This window comes from Podarcis bocagei (genome assembly GCF_964188305.1).
Source record: "Podarcis bocagei genome assembly, chromosome: 1".
In the NCBI taxonomy this organism is placed as follows: Eukaryota; Metazoa; Chordata; class Lepidosauria; order Squamata; family Lacertidae; genus Podarcis; species Podarcis bocagei.
This window is the reverse complement of record NC_138125.1, coordinates 91186135-91206109: the sequence shown is the minus strand read 5'-3', so window position 1 is coordinate 91206109 and position 19975 is coordinate 91186135. Positions and strand designations below refer to the sequence as shown.

The 19975-nt window shown below is 41.2% G+C and overlaps 1 protein-coding gene across 18 annotated transcripts in view; it reads right to left on the bottom strand.

Moving 5' to 3' along the window:
* BIN1 (bridging integrator 1) overlaps nt 1–19975 on the bottom strand; it is a 115915-nt gene that overhangs the window by 9123 nt on the left and 86817 nt on the right. For 4 of the 18 annotated variants that reach the window (XM_081197039.1, XM_081197028.1, XM_081197041.1 and 1 more), the window contains 6 exons: nt 19447–19597; nt 13957–14085; nt 9546–9656; nt 7895–7918; nt 4518–4637; nt 1550–1669 (listed from right to left, as the gene is read on the bottom strand). In XM_081197039.1, the coding sequence (XP_081053165.1) occupies nt 1550–1669; nt 4518–4637; nt 7895–7918; nt 9546–9656; nt 13957–14085; nt 19447–19597 (655 nt within the window). Of the gene's footprint in view, nt 1–1549; nt 1670–4517; nt 4638–7894; nt 7919–9545; nt 9657–12598; nt 12680–13956; nt 14086–19446; nt 19598–19975 lie in introns of all 18 variants that reach the window. The other 14 variants (XM_081197042.1, XM_081197029.1, XM_081197043.1 and 11 more) reach the window with 10 other exon arrangements.

The window sequence follows — 19975 nt, the reverse complement described above, 5'->3', positions numbered from 1 at the left end:
TTCAGAGAAGTCAGTATAGAGTCTTCTTGTTGAAACACTACAATGGAACTGGCACAAAGCTAACTGAACGGGCTATATATTGAACTAGAATATATAGAAGCAAAGACGATACAGGCACTGTTTAAGTGCTCTTACAAAGCCACATGCTACATAAAGGCAACATGATGCAGGATAGATATGCTCTGATGCACAAGACTGAGAGAGTCTAGTATTGAAAGGGCATTCCAAAACCCTTTTAGTAATCTATTATTTTACATTGAAACTGCAACTATTTCTGTTTAGCTTCCATATGAAGACCCTTGCTGAATCTGACCAGTGGTCCATCATGTCAGGCATCCTGTTTCCCATTAGCCAATATGGGAAACCTACTGGTATATTCAGATTCTAGCCCCCTCCCAATGTTGCTCCCCAGTAGCTAATATTCAGAGATATACTATCTCTAAACCTGGAGGTTTCATATAGCAATCAAGGACTAGTCTTGATTGGTTTCTCAAATTAATGGTGTATTGTATGAATAAATATTTAATAATAATAATTCGTATTAATAATTATCCACCTGTCCCAAGGCTTCTGCCCACCAACATTGTCAAGTGATCCCAAGTATGATGAGGGAGAGAGACACACAGTACTCTCTATCCTGCTTCTCCACACCTTGCAAAATGTTCCCCGTTAATTTTCTTTTTTCTAGACTACCAAGCCCCAGAAAATGCAGTCTTTTTTCCTAGTAGGGGAGAAATGAAACTTGCTAAGTGATAAATGCTCCAATTTTGCAAAAACATTATTGTCAGTGTGTAGAAAACGAAATCTCGCTAAAAGCACACCAGCTTATTCCAATGACTTCAGGAGAATCATACCAAAGAATACACACATATTCCACACTTGGTATAAATAATTGTGGGCCACACTCCATTAAAACAAAGCCACACACAAGGAACCAGTATGCATTCTGACAACAGGGAAACTCAGCAATGCAGGATAAACAATGCCTAGGTAAAATTCTCACCATCTCCCCCTCACTCCCATCCCACATGCAGCAGGACATAGCAACCCTTGCTTTATTTGACACTTCTAACAGCAAAATCTCTCTTGAACAAATTAGGAATTGTTAAACTTAATAATAATTCTGTTATTTATATGCTGCCCATCTGACTAGGCAGCTCCCAACAGACTATTAAAACACATCAAAGCATCAAATATTTAAAAACTTCCCTACATTGAAAACACAAAGAGAAGAAAGGTAGGTAGGCAGTGGGTAAGCCTTTGTTAGTTTGGATGGAGGGGAGGTTGTAGTCTCTGCCTGCCTGCCCCTTCTCATTAATAAGAACAACAATATAATAATAATTTATTATTTATACCCTGCTTTACTATCGTGCCTAGGGAACGGGTAAATTCTAATTCCTTTGGAAGAGTGCTGGGTGCAAGAGGTCATTAAATTTGCCCCAGCCTAATGCATTCCAAAGAATAACAACTGAGTAAGACTTGTACTAGAGCACACCAGCCAGAACAAGACAATTTCAAATGTATGATCACTTCAAATGCTTTCACTTACTTGGCTGATCTTAGTTTCAGTGGGCTGGTCAGGCCAGTCCACCTCGAACGCACTATTGTTAGGATTATCGGCCGGAAACTGATCCATAGATTGAACGCTGCTAGATGGAGTCTTTTCCGGCTGATGGGCGGAATTTGAAGGAGGGAGGAGAGAGAAACAGAGATGGGAGGAGATAGTAGTAGGCATGGTTACATGAAGTTACAAAAATGAGAAGAGCGCAGTGAGAAGTAAGACAGAGTAGACAATGAAACAATCCCAGGGTAAATAGAACTGTTGAACAGGTAAGAATGAAATGCACCATAATTTTGGATGGATCCCGGGGGGAAGGTGGGGTCAACATTACCCCTGCAGCCAATGGTCTGGCAAAAGTGCCTCCATTTATTGACCAGGGTAGTTCACCTTGGGATGGAGTGGATTGTTAGGGTGCAGATGGAGCTTCCATGGTTACAGGTAGTGCAAGTAGAACTGCCCTGGAAGACTGCCAGTGTCAAGCATCAGGCAGCACTGTTCTCCAGAGGATGCTGTCCTGGTTTAGCCTTGTCAAGGCATCCCTGGATATTTCTAAAAATCCCTCCTACATCATTAAGTACCTCTTGCTTTCTCCCTCACTGCTTCTATGCACTGCCAAATCCATAAAGGCAGTGCCGTGCTGTCTCAGTGACACCTTCTCTGCTGAAGAAGATGGGAATGGGGCCACATTTTGAATTTTGTCACTGAATTTAGCATCTCAGTAGATTTAATTCCATAACACAGAAGGAAGTGATTATGTCCTTTAAAAAATATATAAAAGGAATAACCATTGCTGGCAGAGGGTGGGAGGAAGGGTTTAAAGAAGGAAAGACCACTAAATGTATTTGTTTGCATGCAAAGCAGATTCTCTGGGTTATGGCAGTCCATATCTGCATCAGTTACATTTATATCAGACTGTTTGATTTTGCTTTTAAATATATTTGAGTATTGAAAATATTCATATATCCTAAAATAGTTTTCCCATCCCACCAATATATGGGTCTTTGATGTCACAATATCTATCACAATCCACAACCCCTGGCTCTCTTCAGGAGGAAACAGCATGGGAAATCAACTTGTAGAGTAAACTTCTGTGTGAACAACTGATGCAGATGTGCATTTGAATATTCATTCCCTATACACACCCTCAGCACAATGCTCATTGAGGTCTCATTGAATTGTGTTTTGGTGTGGGTGGGTTACACAATCCCATCCAGGGTAGCTTATTTTCCTGTTGTACAAAACATAGAGCTGGATCTACAGAATACCCTCTCTCAATGGCTTTGAGAATATTTAACGAAGGCAAATGCTTAACTAGCAATAAAACACTGCTAGAAAGACTTCCAGACTAGCACGATCTTGAGACAGACGAGCAGCAAGACGAAAGAGAAAGGGATGCAACAGAAGGTGAAGTTGCCCCTAGACCTGGCTAGATTTATACGGCAGGGCAAAAAGCCATGGATTAAGTTTAAACTGCTAATGGAAGTAAAAGATAGAGGAGGGTTCGCGCTGCCAGACCTTAAATTATAATTTTATTACGAGGCTGCATGTTTAGTATGGCTCAAAGAATGGATACTACTAAAAATGCCAATATACTAGACATTGAAGGCCAGGACAATAGGTTCGGCTGGCATGGTTATTTTGGATATGACAAAGTCAAAATGCACAGAGGATTCCTTAACCATATAAGAAGGAGATCACTTTTTACAGTATGGGGGAGAAATAAACTATTGGAACCCAAAAAACCCTTGATGGTTGTCTCCAGTAGAGGCAATAGCAGTGAAAAAGAAAAACATGGAAATTAATTGGCTCACCTATAAAGAAATATTAGAAGAAGAAAATAACCAATTAAAACTTAAAGGATATGAAGAACTTAAACAGACAGGGATGAACTGGCTACAATATTACCACCTAAATGAAATCTTTAAATTAGATTTAAAAACAAATGGATTTGATACAAAGAAGTAAGACCTAGAAAAAGAATTAATATTAAATAAGAGGAAGACATTATCAAAAACATATAGATGATTATTATTTGAAAGATGAAGAAGTAAAGGAAGTGATGGTGAAGTGGGCTCATTTCGGCTACCCAATTGAAATGGAAAAATGGGAAGAATTATGGGAAAAAAGATTTAAAATTTATAGTGTACTATCTGATTAAAGAAAACTTTATGAAAATGACCTACAGATGGTACCTGACCCCATCCAAATTAGCTAAAATTAATAAAAACAATAGTAACAAGTGTTGGAGGTATAAACAAACCATAGGAACCTTTTTCCACAAGTGGCGGACTTGTCCCCAAATTAAAAAAAAATGGGACATGATTTACGAGGAACTCAAAAAAATGCTAAAACATACATTTATAAAGAAACTGGAAGCATTTTTATTAGACATTTTAGCAGTAAATATTCCAAAAGAAAATAAAAGAGTGTTTCTCTAAATCACTCTCCCACCACCTGATACCCATTCTGTCTTCCCCACAGTTAGTCCTTTTCCTTGGGAGAGAGGGAAACAGGCAGAGGTGGGCTGGTATCGAACCCTTCAAATATTAAGTTGAACACTCAGAGAACCCTCCTCCAATGTTTTCTGAACATTCAGCTTTAAAAACTCAAGGGATGCAATGCATCTCTATTATGGGTACACGGCTGCTCACCAATCCCTAAAACCAATGATAAAATAATTCTAGAATTTCCGTGCCAAGCTATTACTTTTAGTCACTAGACCACACCAGTTTCCCCCCAGTCCAGATAAACGGTTAAGGAGATGTGCTTTACTATCGTGCCTAGGGAATGGGTAAATTCTAATTCCTTTGGAAGAGTGCTGGGAGCAAGAGGTCATTAAATTTGCCCCAGCCTAATGCATTCCAAAGAATAACAACTGAGTAAGGCTTGTACTAGAGCACACCAGCCAGAACAAGACATTTTCAAATGTATGATCACTTCAAATGCTTTCACTTACTTGGCTGATCTTAGTCTCAGTGGGCTGGTCAGGCCAGTCCACCTCGAACGCACTATTGCTAGGATTATCGGCCGGAAACTGATCCATAGATTGAACGCTGCTAGATGGAGTCTTTTCCGGCTGATGGGCGGAATTTGAAGGAGGGAGGAGAGAGAAACAGAGATGGGAGGAGATAGCAGTAGGCATGGTTACATGAAGTTACAAAAATGAGAAGAGTGCAGTGAGAAGTAAGACAGAGTAGACAATGAAATAATCCCAGGGTAAATAGAACTGTTGAACAGGTAAGAGTCAAATGCGCCATAATTTTGGATGGATCCTGGGGGGAAGGTGATTATGTCCTTAAAAAAATACATTAAAGAATAACCGTTGCTGGCAGAGGGAGGGAGCAGGGGTTTAAAGAAGGAACGATCACTAAATGTAATTTTTTTTTAGGTAAATGCTTAACTAGCAACAAAACACTGCTAGATAGACTTAAAGGTAGTTCCTGACAAGAAGCAAACTACATACAGTGATAATATCAGCATGGATTCAATGACCTTTCATGGAGAAATGTCCCACTTAAAAAAGTCTATATTTTGAATCTGAAATTAATGAATTGTTCAGCCAATAATGGTTTCAGCAATAACTATAGAAGCACGCCATCAGCATGACATAAGGATATTACAAAAGCAAGCAGAGCAAATAGCAGCAGAAGATATCTTAGGTTAAAGGTTGCAGTTCAGAGAGAAGCAAAACATTGGTGGTTCATAATCTCCATCTACTTTAGGGTAGGTATTTAACATCCTACATCACAACTAAAGCTGGGAAAATAGAGATCACATTTGTTTGAAGAAATATGGTGCTTGTTTCCACATTGCACCATTTTTCTGGAGTAGTTGTACATACACTATGACTGGGCAAGAGAGGCCACAGCACACCGGCTTTCCATTCAACAACCACAGTTGCTGAGGCACAGCTACATTGGTAGTCCACTGCAATCTCTCATCTGATTGGGCTGCTCTCAACTGCACAGAAAAGTGCCAAGCCACAGTACCCCACACAAGTAGCTTACAATTCTTTTTCTCACTTCCTGCCTTTAATGGTTGGCTTTATTGACAATACATTTTGAACAACAATGCCTTCTGTCGGGCTTAATAAGCTTTTTAACTAGGGTGGCAAGCTACTGAATCAGTAGCCAGAACTTGTGTTGAGTAATTTTAACTAAGGTGAGACTTGTCATAATTCTTTATTTGGGGGGCTATCTAGCTTCTCTGTGTTGCTTTTATACTGAATGAAATGAGTCAACAACCAAAACTTCCCTACACTGAAGTTTTGGTAATGCAGTACTCAATGATGTTTAGATTTAAATCAGTTAATTTGGTGGTTGAGCTAGCAATTCTTTACTCACTGGGCTGCTATATGTTTTGGGGCAGCTAAACCCTGCTGTGTGATAAAGCGCATTCTCCAATTAAATAGAGAATGTGTGTTGCGGTGTGGGCCACCAGGCCAGCCCTGTGTTGCCGGGCAGGTTAATGGCTATTGCCTGGTGCATTGATTGGATGACCGGGTTGCTGGGGCAAATTGCAATTGTAGCAAATTGGTGGGTGGGACCATAGCCTTTAAATATTGGGGCTCTCTGGTTTTCCTTTCTCTTTTGCAGAGTGCATTGGATCACCTGCCCACCCGCCCTGTTTTCCGGTTGACCTTGCTTTGCCTGTCATGGGGTTGTCTGCCTTGGTGCAGCGGCCTAGTAGGAATTTTGCCATTTGGCTGATTGGCTGGTGCCATTTGGTTTTTGCCTACTACTTAGCAATTCATCACAACTTGTAAGGTTGCGGTTAGGCATTGGTTATAATAAGCTGGTGGTGGAGGGGTCAGGATAGGCTGTGCCTGCCCCTCCAATTGTGCTGAAGGGAATTCCGTTAAAGGAATCCTGGGACTTGCCACGATTTCGTCCAATCCCTGTCATGGGACCAGGGCCAGCAAGCCTTGGGGAGCTGGTTGGGTGAGCGGCGTGGGACTGACGCTCAGCTCAACTGATTCCCAACATTGACTTTCCCTTCAACTGGCTTCCGATCGGAGCTCGGAATGTCGGTTCTGTCCCTGGTGGGGGGACAGATAGTCATAACCAATGTCTAAACAACCACTCACAGATTTTGTATTTTAATAAAGTTGCGGCCAAAATAGTGCCCAAAAACCAAAACTAAAATTACGCGTGTTGTGTGAAATTATTTGAGGGGTGGCCTGGGGACCTATACACGTAATATATATTTTCAATGAGGAAAAATAGCAAGGAAAATAATGGATGGTGGGGAGATTCATACACATTTGTTTGAAGAAATATGGTGCTTGTTTCCACAGCGCACCAGTTTTCTGGGGTGGTTGATCTAAATCTAAAGGCTACCTATCCTGAGGACACAATCTATTCACTAAACCTTTACATGAGGAGTAAAGGGAGGCGGGAAAACAGCAGAGAAAATGCTTAGGAAGAAGGAATAGTGAAGGTTCTTGGGTCAGGAAAGACAAGGGAGTCAACTTCTTGAGACAATTTGATGAATTTACAATGGGAAACCAGTGTAGGCCAATTCTTTTTAAAGGCCAATCACACCTCAAAAGACATCTGATGGCAGATAAAGTAAGCCAAATGAGTAAACTTAAATTTTAACTTAGAACGTAAGAAGTCCTCCTGTGAAGATATAGAATTAATAAAGACAACAGGAAATGCACAAAAGCAAAGAATAAAGGTTACTTGCTAGCAGGTGGACTCAAGCAAAGCTATATATCTCAACATGCCCAAAATGTTATGAAGAAAGTCTGGAAACTACAAGCCATTGGCTTTTTCAACTGATTTATTACAGTGTAATATCTGGCAGCATAATAAGAAAGGAGGAAAGTTTCATTTCTCCAGCTGTACTGGAGAGATCTCCAATCTCTGTTATTAGTGAACCACGGCAGCAAATCAGCAAGCACAGCATTATACTAAATATCTGTATAGAATAAGGAATTGTTTGGGGGTAGCTGAGAAGTATGCATACTACACAATCGAGAGGTAGGAAATGGCATGCAGGGGTTTGTTTGTTTTTTGACAAGGTAAAAAGTAGCAGTAAGGTCTACAATTATCGCAACAAGAAGGTTTGTGCTTCAGTCAATGCCATTAATAATAGGCAATATCAAAGCACAGGGGATGGAGACTTCTTCTCAGCATGACAGACAAAGGGCAGAAGAGGTTGCAACTGTACCACACCACTTTAGTTCATAGCACTGAAGAGGATGAGAACAGAAGGTCAAGACAAGAGTAATCATCTTTGCATGATAGTGACAGAAGGAAGTACTCACACATGCCAAGCAGCACATGGTAGAATTTATTGCACTGAAAGCTGTATTAATAGAAATCTTACCTCCCATAAATCCCAAGGCAAAGACTAAGCATAGCAAAGAGCAACAGGAATAAAAACACATTGAGACATCATTAATTCAGCCAACACAGAAAGTGCAAACATACAAAGTCTCCTTGTACCACCCAGAGGATTCCTCCAACAAAGATATCCATCAGTGGAAGAGAGAGGGAAGCAATTTTCATGACGCTCGCTCTCCCTGTAGGAGCCTCCTACACTATCAGTAGCATATACACATGCTGAAACACCCAAAATTTCCTGCTCTGGAAGGGATTTGAAGAGGAGAGTAACACACCATAAACTGCCTCCCGCTCAGGTCCAACACTGGATACCACATTTAATAATATACCATTCATTGACATTAATGCAAGCTTATTGTGTGATATTTTGAATTATCCATTTCATCCCTCATGTTCTTTAATCTAGCTGCTACTAATTTACACTGCACGAGATGGCCAATTTTCATCTCACTACGTCACAATTTCTGCATCTGCCAGATGAGGGTGGATTCCTGTGAAGCTAAACAGGCTCAGCAGATAATGCGCTGTAGGAGAGCCATTGATTAAATTAATTAATTGCCTTTTGCATGCATCTCGAGGCAATTTACAAATATACCATAAAACAGCTAAAAATTAGTTTTTAGAACACTACAAAAATCCAGGTGCATATCAGTTTAATAACAATACGAAAGGAACACCCAAGACGGAGACCTTTTTACATCCAGCTGGGAAAATTCGCCAAAAGAAAAAATGTGTTCAGTTGTTTTTTTAGAAAGTAGAAGAGGGGCAGCCACACTGAAAGCTCTGCTGCAAGTTACAGTGGTGCCTCGCAAGACGAAATTAATCCGTTCCGCAAGTCTCTTCGTCTTGCGGTTTTTTCGTCTTGCGAAGCACGGCTATTAGCGGCTTAGCGGCTATTAACGGCTTAGCAGCTATTAACGGCTTAGTGGCTTTAAGAAAAAGGAAACAAACTCGCAAGAACTCGCAAGACGTTTTGTCTTGCGAAGCAAGCCCATAGGGAAATTCGTCTTGCGGAACGACTCAAAAAACGGAAAACTCTTTCGTCTTGCGCGTTTTTCATCTTGCGAGGCATTCGTCTTGCGAGCTACCACTGTACTGTGGAGCAGACTTCTGATATGCTAGGTACCTGAAGGAGAAACTCAGCTGCAGAATGCAGGTACCTACTGGATATTATGTATTATGTGTACAGAATCCACAGATTAGTTTCCCAGTCGAAATAATAATAATGGCAACAAGGCAACGAGAAGCCTACCAAGGTTGGCTCATAACTGACTGCAGGAAATCTGTGGTTCAAATCTCAACTCAGTCATGGACTCCTAGATGGTCTTAGGCAAGTCAATCTCTTCAAGTCTCAGCTCCCTGATCAGCAGTGTAGTATAAACAACACTGGGCTGCTCTACAAGATTATTCTAAGAATTACCAAGTTAGTGTACATGAAACACCTAAAAAGCATAAGCTACGGTTATTAATGCAAATCATCAGGAAGAGTCATGTGAGACTCTGTAGATACATTTTGTAAGTCTCCACATGTACTTTTGTTGCTATGAATACATACATACACACCCATCCCGATCATGACTGATGAGGTCTATATTGTCTAACATTTCATGAAGGAATGGCAGCAGTAAACCAACCTGGGCAGCAGGCGTAGGCGACTTCCCTACAGGGCTGTTATCAGGTTTAATGGGATCAAAATCAAAATCCAACAGGCTGGCTCCCTCCTGGAAGGGCCCAGGGGCATCAAACTTGCAGCATTAAGGAAGAAAAGCAGTATTGCGTATTAGTCAGGTATAGGATGCAGGCTGGTATGCAGAAGGTGTTACCCAGGAGCTGAAGGTGCAAAAAAAAGATGCATACAACTCTATGGTACAAGCAATGAATGCTCACATGTGCCCAGTGACTGTTGGGATATTAATTAATTGGCCACAGTGGCCACGGTACGCTCAACACTTTTGCAGAAATGCAGCCGTGAAAACAAAGCATCAGTATTCCACAGAGCCTGAGCAGTTTTCATGTTACCATCCATCATATTTATCAGTGGTCTTCTTGAGGTCACCCTCACCTGTGATCTTTCCAAACAGGGTCCCTAAATCCTACCCAAGATACTTGCACATGCAACTTTCAGCACAGCTATGCCACTGCTTTAGGCACTTCTTAAAAGAAGAAAACTATGTATGATGTGCACAGCATTTTCAGTGGAAGCCTCTCTATGAGCCTCACAGCAGCAAATCTGTGTCATCATAGTCAGAAACACAGTAGATTCCTTGTTTAATATCTTAGCTTTTGCAATCTGTTTCCCCTGCCCATATTCTAATGCTTTCCATATTCGGACGTTATTTCCAGTATTAATAAATTATGCCAGTTCCCTATTATATACATTTCAAGTTATATATCTAGCCAAAAGGTCCCTTTTTAGTCAGGAGGTTATCTTATTAACTAGAAGCAATTCTATTGGGGTTGCAAATTAGCACATCAGTGGCAGCATTCAAACTTTGACTAATGTCCATATTCCTAAAAAGATGATTTACAAGGCACCCCTTTTCCCCAGCTTGCTGTTTCTGAAAGGAGCTCTGTCCAAATATTTCAGCAACTTCTTTGATAATTCTTCTGGTCCTAAGGCAAAGTAATGCAATATAACCTTTCTGAACCAAACCAAGGCACAGCAGTAAACATTTCTGAATTATCAGGATATCTGGTGAAAACTAATGTAAATGCACCAACTGAGGAAAACTAAATTGCTGCTGTTTCCAAGCAAAACCCTTTATCAGTTTGATATATCCACATACTTTCAAGAGAGAAACTTCTAGCACATTCTTTTCCACACAGTTTCCAAGCAGCAGCAGTTTATATTTCAACTTTAACTTTTTTTGTGTCATTCACTAGTTCCTACCAATATCAGAACAAGCTTTAATGAAGGCGGTTTTCTGTCTCATAATCTCAACTCCAATAGATTTAGATTTTTAAAGGTTACACAATACTCACAGCAGATCACCTAAGTATTTCTTATGAAGCAAGACCTTCTAGGGATTCATTTTCTGTGCTTGACTAAAAAACAATTCAGGTCAAAAGGGTACAGCCATGCTAGAAGCTTACCTGACACCCCAGAGTTACTTGCACCATGTGCTGAGGGTTCCTCTTTCTTGTTAGCTTGCCCTCCCTCTCCTCCCAAATAATTAGCCCAACACACACACACAGAAAAAAATCACATATAATACATGAAATACATTGATCATAGGTTTTTCCCTATGGTTTCTGATCTAGGACTCAAACCCATCCATTTGAAACCTGTACATGCCAGGTGTCCTCCGTGCTGGATGCGTCCCAAGCTGAATGCTCTGTTTAGGCAAGTATATTTCCACAGAAACGTATGATATAAAACATGGTGTAAGAGTTGTTGAGGCATGCTACAAGGAAAAGATAGGTGTGGACAAGGATAGGAGGTTGCTCAGTGGCCCACGGCTTTCTCAGATAACAAAATGATCGGGGGATATACAGACAGAATTCCTACACTGAAGGCAGCCCCTTGGTTCCCTTGACCAAAAGACTCTACAAAGTGCAACTCTTCTCACTTTTAGTCTCTGCTTCCCCATTAATGCAACGCCTCTGCTCTCCTTCCTAGCTCCCCATGGTATCCACTGCTATCTCTGAGCTCTTGTCTTTAGGAAGAAAAATCAAAAAGAAAAGGCAATGCTTGTTGGTACGTTTCACTGAAGCTATAAATTCGGCCTATTGCATGTTACCAACGATTAACCGCTTTAAAACCACACCGCCTACATATCAGGATTTTGAGAAAGAAAGAAAAGTGCCACTAACAGGTGGTGAGATCCTTTTTGCATGGCTAGCAGTGCATTTAAGAATTTTCTGCTTCAAATTCCATTCTCCCACCTCATTAAAATTATACTAAATTAAGAACAATTTGGATAGCCTCTAATGCTGTTCAGAATCTGCCATATGAAACAATAATCTCGCAGTACCTCATGGTGAGACTAATTCTACCTTGTGCTCATCATTGATTTTGCATTTTCACATAACATTTTTCTACAGGTGTTTTTCCACAGGCATTCTTCCAAAAGTCCCTTAGTCTAAGATATCCTAGACAGGCTCATTTATTTCTCTCTCTCAAATGTAAACAAATCACTGCTCCCACACACTACTCCTAACAACCTCTTTTATTTTGTACTACAAGCCTTTTCCCCCCCTACAGGGTCCTCTTTTTTCCCTTGTAGTTCCTTTACTTCTGAACCTTCCCTTTGGTCATCTCTCAAGAGATTTCCACACATAAACATTCTCCTTACCTTCTAAAATCAAGTCCTGATGGAGAGAGATGTTGTGACCTCCAGATGTTTTTGGACTCCAACTCCCATCATTTCCAAAGAGCTCCACACCCTGTTCTACTAGAACTGGCCCATATATGTATGGTTGCTACTAAATGGCCAGACAGAAATCCACGCTTGGTGCTCATTTCTGGGTTAATTTGTTTCAGAACATTCTAGCAATGACAAAGACCTACTTTTTATTTATTTATTTTTTTAAAAAATCAGGTTTAAAGCTAGCTAAGTGGCAGCTTAATATCTTCCTTTGCTCCCCACCCTCAATAAGGAATCCTAATCTTTTGTAGAAGTATGACCTGTATCCCCACAACTGTGAGGTAATCCCACAACCCTTGTAACTTGTGGCCTACACTTGCCTTTTCTCCCAACTCCAGGCCCCTCACGCAATGTTTCGGCCGTCGAACAGGAGGAAGAGGTAAAAGCCGCAGGCCACCGCGCTGAGGTAGGGAAGGAAGAGCGGAATCAGGAAACAGAACTGCTAGAGGTGTCATTTTTTTATGAATAATGGAAAAAAATTATACATCACAATGTTGTTGTTGTTGATGATGATGCAAGTTGTGAGAATGTAGCCAGAAAACCGGTCAGGCTGTTGTTTCTTCCTTCTTCCCTCACAAGGGCTAGAATTAAATCATCCCTGGGAAGGGACAATGTGGTGGATATCATCCATTTGCCTAGTCACTACCTCAGGCAATTAGCTACAACATAATACTTTGTTTTCAATCAGTTTCTCAAGCTTTACAATAGTAGCTTGAGAGGCCATGAGACTCTGAAGAGGTGGCAGATGCTAGTGACTTTAAAAAATATTAAGTGCAGGCCCAGGGCCAAGAATGACCTGTCTAGGGTTGATGCATGAAAGCATCCAAAGTCACTAACACAAAACCCATCTGTCTCTCATTGATAAGAAAAGAAAGCACTTTTTTCTTGGAGGCAGCTAAAACCACACAGGTGTTTCAAGTTACCACTGTGAGGCACAGTCCACATTCATATATTTAAGAATCTCACAATTCTTAATCCCCCAGCCATGTGAGGGGAAGTAAGGTATGAGCCAGGGTGACCATGCTAGTGCCCAGTTATGAAGGGGGCCCGATCCAGACAATTCCTCCTCACTCTAAGAAAAATTATGTGGGCAGAGCTTCTAAACTTTACCCTAGATTCTGTGCTCCATCCACTTTTGCCCAGGCCCCCAAAAAAGCTCCCCAGAAAGGAATGTGGGCCTCAGGAGAAAAGTTTGTTCTAAAGGGTGGGGATGGATGCCCTTGATCCAAACCTCATTTCCTCCACTTGGCTGCAGAACTAGGACCACTTCACATGAGGTGTGTGTGTGTGTGTGTGTGTGTGTGTGTGTGTAGGCACACAATGTCCTGAAACAATAATGCCTTCCTGTCTCACTCTCCTATTTAGCTGGGGAGAAATAGGTTTGATCTCCATGGCCTTGATGAAAGATATTGGAAAATGATGGAACCTCTCCACGTATTCTGCCTCCATCTACCTCAGACACAGTTTTTGAGGCAATAAGATGTGGTGGGAAAACTCACTGGCCCTTTTGCCCAGTTCAAATCACATTGGCCCCTCCCATACATTCACTTTACCATGCACTGAGCAGTTTTCATGGCCTGACACCTCTAATAAGGAAAGGACCAAAAAAAAAAATTAGGTGAAGGTGAAGCGGATAGAGGAAGGGACAAGGGAGGGCGGGGAAGAAGGAGAAGCTAACCTGTGAGGGGGTTGTCACACTGATCTCTGGGACAAAATTGTCATCAAACAGGTTGATGATGTTCTCCTGCTTCATCTCCTTGGACGGAGTGAGTTTTGGAGGTGGCGGCACGGGAGGACCTTTCCGCAACTGCATGCAAGCGAACACATGGCGACGGCACAGACAGCAACACCCAAAAAACCAGAGACAGGAACCAGGTTAGCAAAAACTAAATACAAAAAACACACACAACTAGAGGGGAAGGAGGTCTAGGGGGGTTGTCCACACATGGGAGGACGGAGAAACAATCACACACTTCCAAAAGAAGGCTTCGCATCATTAGTTACACTTCAGTCGTGGGCAGGTCTCCCTTCTGCAGAGGAGAAGCGTAACACAATTAATATGCATAAGATAGGTCATGCATACATAATTAGAGTCTGTGCAACCTTCTGGAGGACAAGGAGGGAGTTTACATACTACAAAAAAAAAAGTGCTGAGGAGCCAGGAGAGACAGCAGCGTTACTCGTGGCAGCAACCTCTCTGCCTACAGAGAAAGAAGATACCCAAGCCAGCTTTACTGATTCCTAAAAACAGGCTTCCTGATATATTAAACCCATTCTTTATAAGTGACCTTGGTTCAGCGTCACAAAGACATTTCTGCATCCTAAATATGGCTGAGAAATCAGGGTCCAATTCTTTTTGGAGTCACAGCATTCCTGTGAAATAACCACAAATGTCACAAGAATAAAAATTATGCTGGTCTGGGAATCCATATTCTCCTACAAGTTACATTGCGGCTTTTATTTTTCTTTAGCATCATAGGCCACACTTGGGGGTCATACCATCTGGATTGGTTACGTCAAGATTTTCTTCTCTTCCATCTCCTTTCTCAGATGTTCACTTGGTGTCATGCTTTCAACCAAACATACTAAGAAGCCTAAATTAGCTGGAATGTGTCTCATTTCTAGGTGCAATATCAGAGCAGTAGGTTGGTTTTCAATTGTGTTGTGCTACTTGACCATTCAAAAAATGCTTCCCAGTCAAAATATTGTGCGAAACTCTTGTCATGCTGCCCTGCCTAGCAGAAAAGATCTAGTTTTCCAAAGTGTTGAAGACAATTTAGCATGAGTAAGCTAAGCTACATACTGGGGTCTTCCAACAGTCAATCTGGCTAGTTTCACAGGTCACAATAGTGCCAAAAATAACAGATCCACGTGATTCACACACTTTGCTTTTTAGTGCTTCTAAACACAGTGGCTTATCTCTGGATGTAACTCTTTTAACTGCAGACCTACATTTATTGCACAAGATGGTGCTGTCATTTCATACATATGTTTATCAACTGGCTGATAATCAAAAGCTGCAGAAATTCCAGCACATGCAGAAGGTAATTTCAGATCAACTAGAAGATCTCCAGGCAAATGGCAGCAGAATGGCAAGACTAATGCAATACTCCTAATTACTTTAACAATAGCAACACTAAATATAACTGGTGGAAGGGAATCTAAATTAGGCTTCTGAAATTGGGGGTTGGGGACTTGGGAGAAAACCTGGAGTGGGTTTTTAATAATGGACACATCCATTATTAACAACAACAGACACAACCTACATTTTGGCTTTCAGTATAAAAAGAACTGGCATGTGCAGGGCCCAGCACTCTTGGGAAAGTCCACTGCCTGATTTCATGAGGCAACATGGGTGTTTATCTGCACTGCAATCTTCCCTCTCACACACCCTACTCATGCTTTTTAAAACTCTGGAAAGTAGTGTTACGCCTTCCTCCGCACTACCTAACAAGAACTTTTTCAGCACCTACTGGGATCTAAAAATCAAATGGAAACCATGTCCTCTCAATAGGGCAGTCTTTTGGAGGCAGCTGAGCAATGTGTCTTCCACAGTTCTGGAGAAGGGGGCATGTCATCTAGAATAAGACCAATAGGCTTACGTTTCCTCACATGCCCTCTTCAAATGCTGCTACATTCATTTGGAGAACTTAAGAAAATATTTTTGCACTGTGTCCAGTGAAGTCATTCTAGATTTCCAACAAGAAACAAGAACACACCTTCAGCATGCAAGTGATCAATTCTTACTCATCCACTATTGCGGTGACAGACAGATTATCTAACTTTGAGACAGCGCTGTCAACTCGTTCCTTTAGAGTTCAAGAAGTTTCCCTTTACGGAAGTGGGTTTCCCACCTTCCCCTACATTCTGCCACACCATCTGGACATAGCTTATATCTTTCCCCCTGAGGTCTGTACTTTGGCTTGCACTTTAACTTTTAAAATTTGATTTTGTTAGGCAATAGGTTGTATTTTTCATTTAATTGCATGCACCGTCTACTTTTATGTGCCTCTTTATAAAATCTAATGTTGCTTTATGTTTTAATGGTGGATCCTTCCTATATAAACTTATTCCACCTGCACAACTCAAGATTTCATGGGCAGGCGAGAGAGCTAGCAACAGACAAGAATGCTGATTTTAGGAGAAAAATATTGTATCTCTCATTACACAATAATACACAAAAGCACTTGTAGGTATAGAGCAGGAAGCTGACTGCATTTTAAAAATATTTTGTGCTGTTTGCATGAGGAGGTGGGGTTAAGAGCAACTCATTGCTGAGCTGATTAGTGCTTAGCTAAACTCCAGTGTGTCAACATTGTCAAATCTTCTTTCAAAAACTCGCATTAAAGTTCCAGATTTCACTTCTTCCTCAACACACCCAACTTAGTCATTTATCTGCAAGTATAAACCACTGAACTGTGGAAGAGGGTTTGTCAGGAATGCTTCTTAGTGAATAATAGATTTCCTGCTGAAATGCCTTTACTACTGCATGCTTATATTTCATTTTAAAAATATTCTGGGAAAATTAATGCGCCCATTTGCTGGTTTAAAAATACTGTTTTATGCCCATTAGGATTTGTCTCAGATGTGTGAGCATAATAAATCAAACAACCAACCTGCAATGATTAGCTGAACTATGCACTGAAAAAGAACCACCAGCTGATGGCAGCATTCACCATGTGTATTTTCTGTTAACCTTGGTAAGTTTCCTAGATCAGTCTTTCTCAACTTTGGGTCCCCAGGGACTACAACTCCCATCATCCCTAGCCAGCAAGCCCAGTGGTCAGAGATGATGCACATTGTATAGTTCAAGAACATCTGGGGACCCAAGGCTGAGAAAGTCAGCTCTAGATACTACAGTAAACCATGTTTGTTTTGTATTTCTTTGGGGGGGGTGGCGGGGATAGAGAGAAGTGGCTTCCCCCCCCCCCAGAAACCTGAAGGCGATATTTTAATACTTTGTGGGATGGAATGTTTTTGACTCTCCTTTTTAAAATATGAATGAGTTTTAGATTTTACTATGTCTTAGCTGGTTTTAATGCATGCGTTGTTTGTTGTTGTAAGTCGTTTTCAGCCACACAGGTGGCACCGTGAGGGTGAGACTGTGGTTTGCTCCAAGGAAGAAAGAACTAGCAGCAATGAGGAAGAAGGGCTGCCTTTCCTAAGAGGCCCAACCCGTCATCAGCTAGAGAAAGAGAGCAAGTAGCAGTGGTTGCCGGTGTGTCAGAGTGAGTCAGAAGTTAGGACTGGGTTAGTGAAAAGCCCAGGAAGAGGTACCTGAAAGGAGAGGCACACCCTGTGGGGGGGGCAGGAAGGAGGGCTTAGAATTTCTTGTCTGAATTAGAAACAACTGGTATCCCAAACATATAGATTGTGGGTTCGCAGTGCTTCAATTCCTTGCCCCCAAAATGTCTGGGATCACATACACACACCAGCAGAGATTCACATCCATATACCTAATTGGATATGGAAATCACTCACAGAAAGAAGGTGCTGCAAATGCAATTCATCTCCCGGATGTAAAAGCTAAGGCTTTACTTACTTAACCCTTTTAAAAAAAACCTAAAATCCCACTTATCAGCTGTTTGGAGCAGGATGTACATCGGGGAGCACCTCAAAGGGCTATCTGTAAATTCCTTTTCATAGCAGAACCCCTACACTGAAACCTCAAGTTTCCATATATCCAAGTTTTAACTGTTTTCCAAACCACCTCATTCTTGGACCTAACATATCTGAGATGAGATAGAGGTTACTCTCAGAACATACGATATTTCCAATTAGAATTTCCACCTCTTCTTTTGGGCATATTGTTTAGGGGCCTATTCAAAAGACAGGATGTGGGTATTTAAAAATACTGCTATAAACAAAGAACACTTTCAATGGTTCTGCTAGGTTCTGTTTGGACACTAAGGTTACTATCCAAGACACACTTACCTGGGACCAAGCCCCGCTGAATACAGTGAAAGTATGTAGAGGGTTATACTGTAATCCCTTCTCACAGGCAGCCCTTACATAAATCTACAGTTACAGTAAATATTATGAAACATGCCCTACATTTGATATACCACAGCCAGAATTCAGCACCCATGGGTTAACATTCTAACAAGCACAATATTCTCAAAATAGTGTTTGGTGCTTTAACTGCTAGGACAAACCTACCGTTCTTGGGGGTGAAAACGGGCACAAAAAAGGCCAAATAAAAGCCACTCACACTGTATGTGCATCTGATAAAAATCAAAATAACTCCAGCAATAGTAAAAAGTTAATGTTTGGAACGTAATATAAATATTTTGACATTTGACATTTTCCTGCTGTGACTTTTTTGCTAGGAGAGAACTGCCATCTTTGCTGTTCAGCAATTCATATAATCCTCAGCAGTTGCGTGGGCAACCATGGGACATACCAAAGACTTTTCAGGTAGTCTGTTTCGCATAAAGCCTACAACTGTCTAACTGCCAATGTACAGGTTATTCTCTTCGCATGATTGTTGTGGGGTTCCAACTGGCCATTATGGCTGCAAAGCTGACAACCCAAAAATGCTCTCATTACACTTTAAAAGTCAAGATCAGGTTTTGTGCAATCGTGCATCTCATGCTGAAGAAGAAGAAGAAAATATCCAAAATGTCATTCTTAGTATCATTATCTTATATCTGGACCAATTCACTTACCTGTTTCTTGTCCATTGAGGATGGAAGAGTTCATAATGCACCTTTCTTAACTAGCAAAACCATTTGCCTTTCAAAAAACTTCTAATTAACTTCCATGTTCTACTTCCTGATTCAACTGAAATCCTGTGCCACCAGCTGATCCAGAAGCTGTCCATGCCAATACAGGTTTTCCTAGTTTACCTATAGCCTCTGCTTGTCCTTAAGAACAGTTATGTACCATACCTGTTACACAGCAAGACCAGCTTGGCCTACATAGAATCCCTACTGAAGAGGAAGTACTGTCGTTTGTAGATAAAGAAACTGGATTAGGCAAGAACAACATTACAGAGAAATGGAGAGACTAGTTGATACACGTTGCCTAGAACTGTTGGTGAACATAAATGGAGAAAAGTCCATTACTCTCCATAGAGTAGCAGCCAAGGAAACCCAACCATGAATGACATTGTCATGTATGTCCTCAAGGAAAAAACAGCAGCAGCAGCACCAGCAATCCTCACTACCTGAGATGGAGACTTAGGGATGCCTCCCCCAGGTGTTTCCAAAGTGGATGGCTCTGGCTCATGGTTGATAGCCTTGGTCTCAGGGCTGGTGATGGGAGTCCCATCAGGCGGAGATGAGGGGGTTTTGTTTGCTTTTGCTGGGGTACTGTCACTGCAGAGAGAGAGAGAGAGAGAGAGAGAATATCAGCATTTGAATGAGCTTTTTATTAGAGGTGGCTTAAGGGATGAGCGAAAGTACCCTTTTAATTTATTATTTTGCAACAGATGCCTGGCCCCATTACTGTAATAGCACAAACTTTTAATGCAAGAAAATGTGTAACAATGATCATGTAGTTTGGTGCAGAAGTTATCTTCAAAAACAAACAGCAGCTGCTTTTTGGGGTGGGCATAGTACACATGGGGTGTATTCATTTAACTTTTGCCTCCCACACCACAATTGTCAAAAAAAATTCACTCGGTCCATAAGCTGCTGCCTCTCACAGGAAGATGTCCATGGGAACTTTCTTCCTATGTCAAACAACAGCTGCAT